This window comes from Rosa rugosa, chromosome 3 (assembly GCF_958449725.1).
Source record: "Rosa rugosa chromosome 3, drRosRugo1.1, whole genome shotgun sequence".
Classification (NCBI taxonomy): domain Eukaryota; kingdom Viridiplantae; phylum Streptophyta; class Magnoliopsida; order Rosales; family Rosaceae; genus Rosa; species Rosa rugosa.
Genome location: NC_084822.1, coordinates 14,599,018 through 14,614,224, shown reverse-complemented (window position 1 = coordinate 14,614,224; position 15,207 = coordinate 14,599,018). Strand labels below are relative to the sequence as shown.

Below are 15,207 nucleotides of genomic sequence, written 5' to 3'. Positions count from 1 at the left end.
ATGCCCTGGTAATCAATGAAATACTAAATAAGCTTTATGAGGTTAAAAAAATTTAAGCGTGTAACTCATATATATTGGCTGATGTAGGTTTTTGAGCCGTGACGTGGCTAATGACTTAGAGGCAATTCCCATTCGGGTTAGAAAACCGGCTGACTCTACCACTTTACCCGAAGATTTCCGGTATATAAACAAGATGATAATTGGAAAAAATTTCATTAAGCTAGAGGACTATATTGGGTGCAATTGCCGACCAAAGTGTGTAGCCAACAGTTGTCCTTGCATTCAGCTTAATGGCTCCTTACCATATAAGCTTGGCAGGTGAGAATTTGTTTATGCTGCAAATGTAGATAGTCAATATTATTATTTAGCAATATACTAATATCGTAGTTCGATGAACTTACTTATGCTGTACCACTTATGCAGACTATCTGGCCATAAAGACATAGCGTTTGAATGTAGTAAAAGATGTAGCTGTGAACCTAATTGTGTCCTACGGAGTTCTCAAAATCAGTTGAAATACTCACTTGAGCTTTATCATACAGTAGACAAGGGATGGGCTGTTAGGACACTGTCAACTATACCCATTGGTGAATCATTGTGCGAATATCTAGGATTGCTTAGAAGGATAGAAGATCTAGATGATGGTGCAACAGAGACGAATTTTTACCTATATGACATTGACTGCCTCCAACAATTGAAGGAAAGAGGGGTAATGCCTCATTCTTTTAATATTCTCTTTACTTAATTTTATTTTTCTCATAGTCACCCTTCTGGTGAAAGGACAGTTCGAGTTAGCGGAGATAATCCCATTAGAAAGATGAACATGTTCAGGTGCTTCAGAGGTTCCTTTGTCAGCTAATAATTAACCCAAAATTTGATCTTCCATATTGGTCCTTTGTCTCTTTCCTTCTATTCAACTTTATCCCTTGTTTCTGATAGAATTAATGCTTTCCTGCTCCATCCGCGAAAAGTTCATGAAGTGAGCTCGCCGCAAAAGTTCGCTAAAAGTGCGTTCGCGAGATGAGGTCACTGGGGCGAAATGTTTGCGAAGTAAGTTCGTCGCGAATGTTTGCTAAAAGTGCGTTCGCGAGATGACAGCACTGGGGGGAAAAGTAAGTCGCGAGTTCGTTGAGAAGTAGTGTTCATGAATAACAGTTCGCGGAATAACTAAGTCCATTCGCTAAAGGTTGAGTCCGTTCGCTGTCGCGAAACATGCTACGGTAAAGTCTTAGCTGCGATGAAAGATATTTTACAGCAACTTGCATTACTGTTTGCTCCACTCAAATCAAGCTAGATATTTTGTATCTAAAGTACTTTTAATCTAGTTTAATATGCTTTCATCTTAGATATTTTGTAGGTTAATCTTGTACCCTATATAAGGGAAGTGTTGGTTGATGTAAAAGTGTGAACAAGTTCAGAAACTCAAGTACACAAGTTTGCTGGGTTAAGTTGATCTGTTCATTCTTCATTTGCTATTGCAAATTAATCAAATCAACAAGTTGTGGTTTCAATTATATTTTGTTCAAATACAAAGTAGAAGCAATTAAAATTATATATGACAACATCCAACAGTTTCTTTCTAAGTACTTGTTCTCGAAAGATTTACTTTTTCATTTGTACCATCATTTGTCTTTCATACTAATACAGTTATGTATTCATTTATTTAATTTAACAGACGACATCAAATGCTATACCAGGACTTGAGTCGGTGAAGATGGATCAGGTTAACAATGATCCTGAGTTTACAATCGATGCAGCCCACCGTGGAAATATATATATCTCGATTCATTAATCATAGCTGTGAACCTAATCTATATACCCAGTGTGTCACACACAGGCACCCTGATATCACTAAAGCCATGCAACAAGCTCGGGTCATACTTTTTGCAAAAAGGAAGATAGAGAGTTTAGAGGTTTGTTTCTTTATCAAAGTCTTAGTTTTAATTGTTTAACATTCAAGAAGTAATAAGTACTGTGTTATAGTGAAACTAAGTTTAATGTTATGGATTCAAATTTGAGATTTTCCTATTGGTGTAGCTGACAGTTGTTTGTACTGCCTGATAGGAGCTTACTCTTTTTTACGGCTATCCAATTGATAGTCTCAAGGACGAAGAGGGCAAAGTCATTAAGAAGGACTGCTATTGTGGTACACCAAGTTGCAGGAAACGCTTAATTTAGGTGAGATTGTGTTTATTGAAATCCAAATGCATCTCTTACATATGTTTTTGTTTGGATCAATTAGTTTAAGGATAAAAAAAAAAAAAAAACTGAAAAAGCTAGGGATGCCAACTATTGAGCACCACTTCATCAGTTTCTCTTTAAGCCTGTAGATAAAAGACTTATGCCCACTGTTGAAAATATACTATACAAACACATCATTTGTCACAAGTACTCTAAGCTTTCATTCTCCACAGCTCCATCGTAGTTAGTTCTCCTGGTATATAGTGAATGAGTAATGTAATTAGAGTTCAAGAGACCAACACTCATCACCTTCACATAGACTAATTTCTTCCCCCTTAAGACTAAGGCCATAGAGGCATGGCCAGTTTCCCACAGATAAGTGACGTCACCCAATGCAATTCGTTCACTTGACCCTTACATGTTTGGTCCTGCCACATCTGTGGGTCAAGTTCTGAGACTATACAAGTCTACGTCGTAATTCAAAACAGCCGGTGGTTTTGGGTGCTTTAGTGTACCTACATGTCTGGCAAAATATACTGTATTGTACTGTATATACTATGATGCATGGAAACGCCAAAATGGCCGCGTTTCCCGTTTCGGAAACGGAAACGGGTCGGAAACGCGTATCCGAATTTGGAAACGGTTTGGAAACGTCCGTATCCAATGTGGAAACGCCAGAATATAAATAAATAGGAAATGTGGGGGTAATACTGACTTTTTACTTGCAAAAATTGAAGGAAAAAAAAAAAAAAACAGACCTAGATCGAGAGAGAGGTCATGAACTAGTACTTTGTTTATGTTTCATATTTTTTTTTTCTAATTTTATATATATATATATATATATATATATATATATATATATATATATATATATATATTTAATTGGCGTTTCCTTCACGTTTCCGTTTCCTATTACATTTAAGATTTGCCGTTTCCACGGTTCCGATCGTATCGTATCCGGAAACTCGTACCCATTTCGGTGCTTCTTAGTGTATATATGATCATTGACGAAATGTTATGGTTGTGTTTGGACCCAAAATGAACATTTTGGCCTGACAAGGCATGTGTTGAAGAAATTGAGCCAATGTCAGTGGCTCAAGCTATATATTGTCGACAAGCTCGAAATATATATTTAGAGGCTAAATAAAGCCTACTATGGAAGCATGGAAGCATAAAAAGTTAACTTTAGCACATTTTCCTACTTCGGCTAGGAGAAACCGAGCTAAACAAGGAAGGAGGGGCGACAGACTAACCAAATGAAATCTAAATGAGCTAAAACTTTCCAGATTAATACTAGACATCCCAAGGATAATTTCTTATGAAGAGTGCCAAAGCTATTTTTGAGTGGAAGGCCTTCAAACAATCAGTCCAATTTTCTACAGAAGCAAAACTGGAAAACTGGACCTGTAAGAGGTCCAGCAGCATTTCCAGCCCAACCGCACGGAATAAAGCTCTGAAAATTTGTCAGGATGATCTACACTCATAGTGGAACATTTTTTATGAAGAAGTCGAAGGCTCATTCTGAAGGCTTGTTGGAGAAATAATTGAAGGAATAAAGGGGCAGAAACTGACCTAAAACCAGCTCAATATTCACATGTTCATGTTTCCTACCCACATGAAGAAAGCTAGATGCTTTTCTTTTTTTCCTTGGATATATTTTTCTACTACAATCTCTTTAATAGATCACACTTCCATGTTTTTGCACCTTCATGCCTTGCTTTCATTTCATCATTTCTCTATCTTTTCCATATTTTACAAATCACTTTCATACTCCACTTTCATTATTTTTCTTCCACTCATCATTTCACTCTTCTTTTTCTTCCCTATATAAACACCTTCTCCTCTCATTCTAAAATACACATTCACAACATCAAAACATCTCTAAGATGATCTAAGTTCTCTCTAGAGCAACCTCTCAAGAGCAACTCCTCTCCTTCTCTTTCTCTTACCGGTGATCACACTCCTAGTCCTAGTCTTCTCAGAAGCCGACTTTCAGTGCCACCAAACCCTCTGTCAACGTGCTTCGGTCCTAGTCTCCTCGGGAGCCGACGGTAGTGCCGCGACCACAACGGTTACAGAACCAGCCAAGCAAGGGTAACGCCCTAGCAACCCAGCCAAGCTAAAGTCACGCTTTAGCAAGATCTCAATACTTCCCGGTGATTTCGCTCTGCTCAATCTGCAATATTGAGTATCGACTTGTGAACAAGAAGAAACTTCAGCAAAGTCCTCACCACGAGGCACAAAGAATCCCACTACGAGGTTGGTGTTCTCCTCGTCTACAATCGCTCGACAGAAGTCAGGTCAAGGGACACCCCCGACGACCGCACCCGAACGGTGCTGGCACGCCCGCGCAAGAAAAGAGACTGTTGACCAGCTGCAGCAAAATTGGAGCCAAACAGGTTGTATTTTTATATTATCATTACAGTTGCAGTTTTTTGGTTGCAGGTTGAGCGTGAGTGCGGGTTATATGCTTACTGTGGTCAGTGTGGTGCATCAAATTGGACAAAACCATGCCAGCAAAAGTCCTGCTGAAATTTTTTGAAAAGATTTTGTTTATTTCATTTTATATAATCTGCCTACTCAAGTAATACGCCACTTTATCTCTTGAGACCATGGTTAAGAATAATGTATGTTATACATTCTAAATTTTTCATTTTACTTCCTTTTGATGATGATAAATTTCTGCAAGTCAATATATATATGTCAAATTTATAATAGGATCAAGCAAAGAATTATCCAAGAAATTATACTGATATGCTTGTCACTCGGTGATGTAGGAATGATCAAACCAGTCTTGAAGTCAAAGTCAACAATCAAGTCAAGGCTTCTCCAAAGTCCACGTGGAAGGCTGAAATTGTTCAGCAAGAAACCGAGTCAGCCAAGCCTAACTAATTAGCTGAGCTTAACTAATTAGGGTTAATTAGTAACCAATTAGTCATGATTAGTTACAGGTTTTGCTATATAAAGTCAAGCATTGTTACAGTGTAACACTTCAAGTTTAATCAAGCAATTACATCACTATTCTCAATTCTCTCTCTCGCTGTTACACTTTCTCCTTCCTCATCTTCTTCCTCATCTTCTTCTTTCATCAAAACCCTAGCTACTTTCAGCAGGTGACCGGTTTAGTTAAAAGCAAATTATTGCACTAGTCATTTGTTATATAACAACTTTTCATATAGATTCAAATATAATCTCTTCATTCAATAAGAATTAAGGTTACAATTGTTTAGGTCATCGTTAATGACCTTCATTAGCCACTCTGGCGGTCTGGCCCTGTTTCAGTACACTGCGTTTCATGTTCTAACAAAATAAACTTTGCTAGAGAGTGGGTAACATTGCTGCATTCTCTAGGTTTTTTTTTTTTTTGGGTACCACAAGCGTGAGCAATTTGATTTCCTCTACCAGCAGTCCTTCCTCTGCCCAGCAACATTTTGCACAATTAACAACTCTTGCTATCCAAAAAAAAAAAAAAAAGAACAACTCTTAGTACATCCTTGTTATCCACTTCAATTTCCACTGGTATAATACTTGATTCAAAGCAAAAACAATACCCGATTTCAACGCCAACGATTCTGGATTTCTGGTACCAAAGGTGAGAAACAACCATGCACCGACAGGGTTAGTCGGCGATATGCCTGTGTATGCACTCAATGTGCCTTGAATTTACTGATTTCAAAGTTTGATATGCTTCTAATAACCAGAAGGATATGCTTCTTAATTTGGGATATCTGTTAAGGAGCTACAACTCTTCTAATATGCAGGCAATTTGTAATTTATGCTGGGGATAGGACTTTTGCTTTTCTAATATCTAATATGATGTGCAGGAGCAATTTGCAAGACAACGAAGACATCTACAGTGCTCTTTAGAGGTGAACTAAATATATATATATTTTTTCAAATATATGATAATTACGTTGCGACCTATATATTGCTTCACATTCTATTTAGTACTTGCATGTTTAATTCTTTCTGCTGAAAATATTATATACTTGGAATGCAGGACTTGACAACCCTTTCGCAAAGTCATCTTTTTCTTCATGTAACTATATTGTACATTCCACTTCCAGATGAAATGATTATAGATTTTCTTGTAAATGACAGGGAGACATTGTTTTTGCTTTGGGGACTTCATATAAAAAGTTAGACCTGATTAGGAAGATTGTGAAAAGCTGAATACGCAAATCCTGCAGCTCTTGTCATGAAGTATAGGAAGGATCGATTAAACCGCAAGCTCGATCAAATAAACAGAAAAATATTTTGTAGGCTTAACCTGAAAAGTTAAACCTGATCAGTGAGATTTTTAGAAGATTTGTTGTCATGAAGCATTGTTCTGAATTCTGATCAACCGGAACTAGAAATTGATTGACTAAACTGAATTCTAGAAGCTGGTGTTTTTTGTAATATATGGTGTATATCCTATCAAAATGTTTGGCATATTTTGTATAACTGCTGACAGTGCTTCAGCTCTAAAGTGAACCTGTTGACCCATCTTTTCTTTAATTTAATTAGCCTCTTCTGGTTCGTGAACAAGAAAGTTTTTTTTTTTTATCTTTCCCATTGGGTAGAAAATTAATATTTCCATGAATTTTCCTCACTACTGCTTGAAAACACTTGGAAAGTTATACGGAAAGTTCGTAATTAATGCAATAAAATAATGAGAAGTGTGTAATTAATGTGAAGGAAAATTTTGTCAAGCCTTTCCAACAAAAATTTGTAGCTTTTGGTGTCGGGGGAAATGGAGGGGTCAAAGGAATACATTTGACATATGTGAGTTATGTCAACAAGGTGACATTGCTTACCTCTAATCAAGCAATGCTATTGAAATGGGACTGGACCCTTTGGATGCAGGAAATCCCAAGTTCCCAACTACCCTTCCCTACAAGATAAACTAATTAGACATCCTTCTTTTACTTGGACTTTTGGAGACGGTTCAGGGTCAAAATCTGGGGAGATTGATGGATCCCAACCCCATTAAACTTCAGGTTTATTTTTCATTGTACTCTATTACCTGTGCATTCAAAGGTACACAGTTTAATCACTGCTTCTAGTGAGTGATTCAGCATTCCTTTTCTCATCAGTGCTACTTTCCGTGCACATGAAGCACCAAGCACTCTCTCTACTCCATTGAATCCCACTGCTGGCCGTGACAGGATGGTCTGGCATCACAGTACCTCTATTCTTTAAATCTGGTTATTCGGTAGCTCAGCATTCTACAGAATTATCTAAAGCCTAATCCGGCTATAACTATAGAGGTGATACAACAGTTTTGGTCAATAATTCATGCTATCTGGGTTTTCCCTCCAGCTCTTGCGACCTCGAAGTTGTGTCTTAAGTGAGATTCTAAAGGTTACAGAAAAGCTTTCTTGATCTATTTCACCATGTATCTTTAGTAGCCTCTAGGATAGATTCATTTGGCATGGTGGTTACGGAAAAAGCAAAATATGCATCAACCTTAGTTTTAACCCTCTTCGGAACTGAAAACTTCAACAATCTGAAAAAATCATGCCAGACTATTTGGTCGGTACTCGCTGAATTGCAATTGCATTTTCAAAATCCTACATTTGGGGGAAGCGACTGAACTATTGCATCATTTTTGGTGGCCTCCTCTCAAAAGTAATGCAATATCTCAATGGAGGCAGACCAAAAATGATACAATAGTTCAGTAGCTTCCCATCAACAGGGATTAAAAAAAACAATCCTGCTGGCCAAAAGTTGCTTTTGAATGAGAAAATTTGTTGTATAGATATGCAAATAGAACCGTCAAGTAAAATAATAACAAACACCATACCAAGCCTGCTGGCAGAGAAAACTCTTGAATCATACAATCTAAAAGTTTGGATGCATCTACTCTGCGTGAGAAGGAAACTACTTATGCTATTGCTACCCACTTAAAAATTACAACCGGTACAAAACTCATACATGGAACCTGTTGACACTCCTTCAATAATAATAATCTAAGATGATTTACAATTAAACAAGCCTTTCCAAAGGCTAACAATGGGCAATGGTCGAATATTGAAGTAAGTAGCAGATATGAGATATGCACAAACGGAAGATACATATATCTTAAACCAGATGGACGAGAAAAGGGTTAGGTATGTACACGTTCCTGTCGCGATAATTACTGCCATAAAATTGATAAGGCACTTCAGAGTAGAGAGTTCACCTTCTGTTCCTTCATGGGGAAAATGGCCTTGAGAATGAAAATCAGAGAGCAACTGGTCTTTGAAATGAAATGTATTCATTAGCCAAGTCGAAACCTCGTCTTCAGATGAGGGAATATTATCAAGTGGGATACGTCGGACATGCATATGAACTTCAGTAGGGTTCACCCCAGCGGCATTGTCGAAGAAAGTCGGACTACTAGGCCTATAGCCGATAGTCACATCATAAACTGCAGTACACAGAGAAACCAATGTACAGTGTAAGAAAATCAAGAAAAACTAGCACAATCGCCTCTGAGATATTGTAGTAGATATAGCTAGCTAATTAACCCAATTAATGACAAACACAAAATTAATTTAGCAGGCATAATTGACTTGCTGTAGGTTAGCCTTTAAATGTAGAGCTAAAATCATTTTACCACCCTGAACTTTACACCTAAAATCATTTGTGCCCCTAAACTTCTAATATGATAGCTTGTGCCCTTGTACTCTCCAATGTGATTGCTTATAGCCAAAACTTAACTAATCCATCAATTTCCTCATATAGTGTTGCCCACTCAAACTAGATTTTGGCTTTCAATCATGCAAGAAACACACCATTTACATGTCCAAAGCAAAAAACTGACCCTAAGTGGACTCTCATCATCACCAATTTATGAAGAAATTGATGAATTAGTTTACTAATGGCATTGGTTGATCATATTGGAGAGTATAAGGACATATGTGATCAAATTAGAAGTTTGGGGACACAAATGATTTTAGGTGTAAAGTAAAGGTGATAAAATGATTTTAGCTCTTAAATGTACCATCCATCCTGCAATGCAAAGAACCATAGGCACCTTTGTTTTCCATCTGAATCATATATTGTCATATAAACCTTTTATCTTAAACTGGAGCATTTATTTCATTACTGGACTATAAGTTTGACGGATTTCTTAACGGGAAACTACTATCAGACAAATACAGTAATCAAGGGGAAACACAGAGCAACGAAGCAGCAAATCTTGTAACTCAAACATTACAGCCAATCCAAGTTAGTTGTGTCTATTACAAATACAATAAGCAATAAACAATGAATTCACTGTGAAAATCAACCCAAGTGTTTAATAATTTTGATCAGAAGTGTTCCGATAGAATTAAGTTAAGTGGATTGGAAGATGAATGACAATAAGGAAATTCAACAGAAAATGTCATTGCCTTGAACTGTTAACAATAAGACTCTGAGGTGTCACCTTCATATTAAACAGTCCCTACACCGAAAACACATCATCAATGGATTTGTGGAATAAAATCCACACATTCAAATACTGGGAACTCTTTGAAATAACAGGAAAGAAGGCCCCTAATTGAGTAACAAAGGACTCACTGTACCGCCCAGCTGGCCATTTCTAGAAATAGGGGAAAGCCATATGAGCATAATGTTAAAGGTCCATTCTTTGAACTATTAGTAAGGAAATATAAATTCAAGAAACAGAGACTGGAAAATTTTTCATTAGGAAACAATTGAAACTACAATTCAGAAATTCCAAAAGACATGTATGTAAGTTAAGTTATAAGTATATTTAGCCAGAGATGAACCAATTTCCAGGATTATTCGCCATTCTAGAGAAGAAGTTTTAAATTTTAAATTGTACAGAAGAAACCAGGCAGGATTCAGTGAAATGAAAGTGTAAACCCCAAATAATATGTAAAGAAGGCAACCTGCATCCAAAGATCCCCTTAATTCTTCTAAACATGTATAGAAGCCCTTTGTTTTTGGAAGCAAGACATGCTTTAGTACAGGTAAGCCATGTTCAGCAGCATACTTCTGATTACGGATGCACTTCTGCTCACTGCATAAAATAGTTGGGAAGAAAAATCTCAATACATGCCTTAGATAAGAGGAAGCAATATTTAACTATTATACATGCAGGAACATTTAACTATGATCAATCACCCTTAGATTGCATCCTTTGGTATCTTAAATTACTCAAGATAAAATGCTCAGGAACTTAATACCAAGTCTACAATAAAAAGGAAAGCAGAAGCAGGACGAGAAATTACGTGAAATCTGTTCCTTCTGGGAAAAGAGCAAGCCAGAGAGAATCTTGAGGATCGTTTAAAGTTGAAAGCATTCGACGCATATTTGGTTCATCGACCTCCCACTTTCTCTCCACGGAAATGTACTCCATTATGTGAAACGTCCAACCAAATACAGGAAGTTTCATCAAACTACTTTTAAGGATATACTTTATGTATCCCTGCCGTCCTTTGCGCAATGCCAAGTCCCACAAATACATCCAGTCCACCTCAGTTCTATGATTTGAAATAAGCAAAATGCGTTCCCCTGTGGGAACACTTTCTCCAGAAAAGATAACTTTAGTCCCGTTTATCTTTTCAAAAAGAACAGGCCATAAAGCTATCCAAGCACCATAGAAGACAGCTGTTATTCTTCTACTGTAAGGTATGCTGAAAATCCTAACTATAACAGCGCCCATGAAGCCAAAATACACTAACATCATGAAGGCAGTCAAAACAAGCACAATTAAGCAAACCACACCCCTAATTGCTCGTAGTGGAGTTAACGGACGGGCACTCATGGCATTATTTGAAGGCCTTTGAACATCCATATCACTCAAACTCAATCACTGCACTAAAATATCCGCTTACAACGATCCTAATGGGAATACCAGGTCACACCAAATGTTCACTGATTGCAAGAAACCAAGTGGAGACAAACAAGATACTAGCAGAATATACAGGGCATCATGTTCTTGGCTTCAAGAAACGACTCCTGACAGTTTATATAGCCGATGCCTCGGAATAAAAAACCACAAGTTAGTCCTGCATAAGGAAAGTGAGGAAGAGAGTCAGCAATGACATGTATCATGCATTCAACCCACTTTCATGGTAGGTCAACCTTAAATCATATAAAACAGTAAATGCATTCTAATACCAATGTGCTAATCTAGCTGCTCCCCAATCAACCCAACTCAATTCAGGAAAAATCAAGCCAACAATTAGGAAACCAAGACCTAATCGACGGATCTAGAATCGATTGTGAGATAGCAATTGCAGTGAGGTTCCCAAAGTAATGAAAATTCGAATCAGAAGCAAAGGAAGTTAGATCGAACAGAAAGTATTGAACTTTGGGGAAGTCGGTGACTGTGGTTAGTGGTTTTACCTTGTTGCGGTGGTCTCCGAGCTTCGCTGGCTGTGAAGGAGAGGCTGTGAGGAAGGGACTGAGTTTGAGATGGAGTAGGAGCTCTGTTCTGCAGTGGACCCCAGTATTGCCTTGTAAAAAACTGTAAAAGGCGGTGGAAATTTGAGGCTGGGCGCTGTTCGGGTTGGCTCGGCTTGGGCCTTAAACCGAACCCGAACCGCAATTTTCTGTTGATCATTTTTTTTTTTTTTTTTTGAAACTGATTTCGGAGAGTTTAGACCGAATTTCGGTTCGGTATCGGTTAGACCCGGAGTTAAACATCATGAGTAAAATAACAAGAAAAAAAAATTGGTGGAAACTTGCAAAATAACCAAAGGTTAATTCGAACTAAGGACTAAGAAATCGATAAATTTAGCAAAATTTGGGATGTATTAAGTCAAATTCAGTAATTGTTTTTTTGTCAGTGATTCTATGTATACCTATTCACCTTTATTCACTACGCGTCATTCTGAAATGAAGTAAAGGATCTTGTACCCATGCCTCAAAATTTCCTTGCCAAGCATTATTGATAATTGCCCGAAATGAGAAGAAAAAATATTATGATAAAGACGTTCCTCAGTAATATCGTCATGACTCTCGAAGTCGTGTGCGGTAGGAATACCAAACCAAATACGATGAGTAGTGGGGTCCTGAGCTAAGCCTTGGCTAATGTTCAATATATTCTTTTCAAATAAAGTAGATAATATAGTCGAATAAATATTTTCTAAAGTTTTATTTTAAACTTTCACTTTTTTGTCCAACTTTCCATCAATTTCCTTGAATATCTACCGATATCGATACTCTCTCAATATTTTTGTTGATATTTTTATTTTTTGGATAGTCGATGTATCCTCGATATCCGAACTTTTTGTCCTTGATTCGAACTACTAACTGTCATTTATAGTTTGTTGAGAATATTATGTAATTAGGAATAGATTTCTTGTATCTTTAGGAAATCATGTACAGGAGGATTATGGCATTATCTGTATCCCTAGATTATAGGGTTTCCTTGTTGATCAAGGTTGTATATCTATATATATCGGTGATTATCAATAGAAGAAAAATTAATTCAGTCACAATTACAATTCTTTATGGTATCAGAGCAGGCAACGTCCTGACTCTTCTTTCTTCTGCAAATTCTTTTGCAGCCTTTATCCTTCTTCGTTTTCCCTAACCCTTCATGGCTGGAGATGATATCTTTTCTGAAACTCCCAATGGTGGTAGCGGCACCAGCGACACCTCCTCTGATGAATCTGCAAATCTGTTATTCCTCCATCATTAAGACCATCCTGGTCTCATCCTTGTCTCCAAGAAATTGACAGGAGACAATTACAACTCTTGGTATTGGGCCATGAGGATGTCACTGAGTGCGAAGAATAAGATCAGATTCATCACCGATGCGATCAAAGAACCCTCTGCAATCAAGAAACCAGAGGAGCATGCTTTATGGCAACGATGCAACGACATGGTCTTATCCTGGATTCTCAATTCTCTTGAACCAGACCTTGCTGACTCAGTCCTCTCCTGCACAACACCTCATGCTATTTGGGAAGATCTCATGGAACGCTTCGCCTTGGGAAATGCCCCACGTATCTTCCAAGTTCAAAGAGACATCTACAAGATTAAACAAGGCCAGATGTCAATCGCTACTTACTATACCAAATTGAAGGCACTTTGGGATGAGCTTGCCTCGTACAATACAGTGGAGAATTGCACTTGTGGGGCACAGAATGACAGCACCAAACTCATGCAATTCCTTATGGGCTTGAATGAATCGTTTGCAGGTACTCGTGGTCAAATTTTGCTAATGAATCCATTACCTTCTGTGCGACAAGCCTATGCTTCAGTAACTCAGGAAGAGAAGCAGCGAGAACTTGGTGTTGCTGCCCTTGCTCCATCCAACACAGCAGCAATGGCCATTTGTAACAATCCCAGACCGCAGCCTTTTAATCTGGGCAATCAAGGCAGCAGTTCTCGCAATCGCACTCTAGTTCAATGCACCTATTGTAACAAATTTTATCATACTGAGGAGACTTGTCACAGGAAACATGGCTTTCCACCTGGTCATCGGCTCTATAAACGCAATCAACAACAAGGAAATCGACCTCCATCACGCAATGATGCCTCTGCTAATCATGTTGATTGCACACCTTCATTTAAGGAGCTGCAAGCCACACTTCCCAACTTGATCGACTGAAGATCAATACACTCAGGTTATTGCTGCATTGAATCCTAAGCCACCAACTCCTCAGGCTAACGCCGCTTCTGCTACAGAGTTTACTTCAGGTTTGTCTTTGGTGGATTCTAATCGATAGATACTCGAAAGTGGAGCAACTCACCACATAATTGATTCATCACATTTTTTTACTAGCCATAAGAATGCATCTTTTCCTTCTGTTTCTTTGCCTAGTGGAGCCAAGGCAAACATCTCTATGAAAGGGTCGATTACCATTAATAATGCAGTTTTGCAGGATGTGCTTTGTGTTCCCTCATTCGACGTTAATTTGATGTCTGTTGGACGCACTATAGATGATTTGCACTGTTCAGTAACCTTTTTCCCTTCTTGGTTTATTTTGCAGGATTTGGCTACGAGGATGATGATTGGTGTGGGTAAGTGTACATACCTCCAATAATATGGAGTATTTACTACGTCACCAAGCATAAGTAACACCCACTTTGGGACATCCACAAGACATGGCAAGGCCCAACCGAGACATACATCGTGTAGCCCTATGTTCAGGCTACGCGGCGGTATCCGGAAGTCGCAAATCCGCCACCGGGAAGCCACCTTCCCGCCCTTGCCAAGATGCCTCCACAACATGGCTTTCTGCATGTTAAATAGACTAGAATAGTAACTTTGCTTGTCCCACATCGAAGAATAAGTAGAGGAGATGGCTTCCTTGATCTATAAAAGGAATGCCTCCTCCCACAACTCAAGACATTCCATTACATACTTTGTAATCTTGTTAGGCCGCAAGGCTCGACACACTAGTATAGCTTTCAAGTGGACGTAGTCTCCCGCTCATGCGGAGGCGAACCACTATACATCCTGTGTCAACTCTCTCTCTCTCTCTCTTTATTTATAGCTAACTAGAGTCCCCTCGGATTCTAACGTTAACATTGGCGCCGTCTGTGGGAAGCCAACACAAAGGCTTCGTCACCTACCACGAGCTTTGGCCCGTCAGCGTCCGGTCAACGCTTGGTCAATGCCAACCAACTCTGAAAAAAAAATTTTGGCGGCAAATCTTCTCTGGACACCCAGAGATTTGCTCTGGACACCGGCCACCTCCAAGCATCATCCTCCGCCAGCTCCAGTTGACAGCTCGCTGCCATGGCACCCAGGCACCTCCGCTAGCCAACTTCGCTGCACCATTGAGCAGCCAGACCAGGTCACCGCCGGACCGCCAGCCCAGCCCAGCGCCGGCATGCCAGCGCCCACTGCAAGCAATGCCTCCGCTGAGCTCACAACCACCGCTGAGTAACAGCAGCTACCGCCGGTCAAGGCACCACCAGCAGGCCTCGGCTGACCAGCAAAAACCTCCGCTGAGCTCAAGCTCCGCCGAACTCTTGAGTCTCCGCCGAACTTCCAATCTCCACTGAGCTCCAAGTGTAGAGCCTCCGTCGAACTTCACCACCGGACAGCCTCCGTCGGACTATACACCTGCTGAGCCTTTCCTCCGC

The 15,207-nt window shown here is 39.1% G+C and overlaps 2 protein-coding genes across 3 annotated transcripts; one reads left to right on the top strand and one right to left on the bottom strand.

Annotated features, from left to right (window-relative positions):
• On the top strand, positions 1-2,178 carry LOC133737291 (histone-lysine N-methyltransferase, H3 lysine-9 specific SUVH4-like). The gene is made up of 6 exons (XM_062164884.1): positions 1-8; positions 88-318; positions 424-709; positions 1,676-1,723; positions 1,824-1,913; positions 2,065-2,178. The coding sequence occupies exons 1-6, from the start codon at positions 1-3 to the stop codon at positions 2,176-2,178; spliced, it is 777 nt and encodes a 258-aa protein (XP_062020868.1).
• Positions 2,179-7,923: 5,745 nt separating this feature from the next.
• LOC133740364 (probable 1-acyl-sn-glycerol-3-phosphate acyltransferase 5) lies at positions 7,924-11,642 on the bottom strand. Of its 2 annotated transcripts, none has more exons than XM_062168313.1 (4): positions 11,509-11,642; positions 10,389-11,168; positions 10,047-10,177; positions 7,924-8,575 (listed from the first exon to the last, which is right to left on the bottom strand). In XM_062168313.1, the coding sequence occupies exons 2-4, from the start codon at positions 10,952-10,954 to the stop codon at positions 8,136-8,138; spliced, it is 1,137 nt and encodes a 378-aa protein (XP_062024297.1). In that variant the 5' UTR covers positions 10,955-11,168; positions 11,509-11,642; the 3' UTR covers positions 7,924-8,135. The 2 variants fall into 2 exon arrangements, with proteins under 2 accessions (XP_062024297.1, XP_062024296.1); XM_062168312.1 differs by lacking the exon at positions 11,509-11,642 and adding an exon at positions 11,281-11,425.
• Between the last annotated feature and the right edge of the window lie 3,565 nt (positions 11,643-15,207).

What these genes read in the sequence shown, in the direction of transcription:
- LOC133740364 (XM_062168313.1), bottom strand. Translation starts at nt 10,954, where the DNA reads ATGGATGTTCAAAGGCCTTCAAATAATGCCATGAGTGCCCGTCCGTTA. An exon ending in CCAGAAGGAACAGATTTCAC is followed by an intron (nt 10,178 to 10,388) that starts GTAATTTCTCGT and finishes TATTTTATGCAG; the next exon opens with TGAGCAGAAGTGCATCCGTA. An exon ending in AAGGGGATCTTTGGATGCAG is followed by an intron (nt 8,576 to 10,046) that starts GTTGCCTTCTTT and finishes TGTGTACTGCAG; the next exon opens with TTTATGATGTGACTATCGGC.
- LOC133737291 (XM_062164884.1), top strand. An exon ending in AACAATTGAAGGAAAGAGGG is followed by an intron (nt 710 to 1,675) that starts GTAATGCCTCAT and finishes TTAATTTAACAG; the next exon opens with ACGACATCAAATGCTATACC. An exon ending in GGAAGATAGAGAGTTTAGAG is followed by an intron (nt 1,914 to 2,064) that starts GTTTGTTTCTTT and finishes ACTGCCTGATAG; the next exon opens with GAGCTTACTCTTTTTTACGG.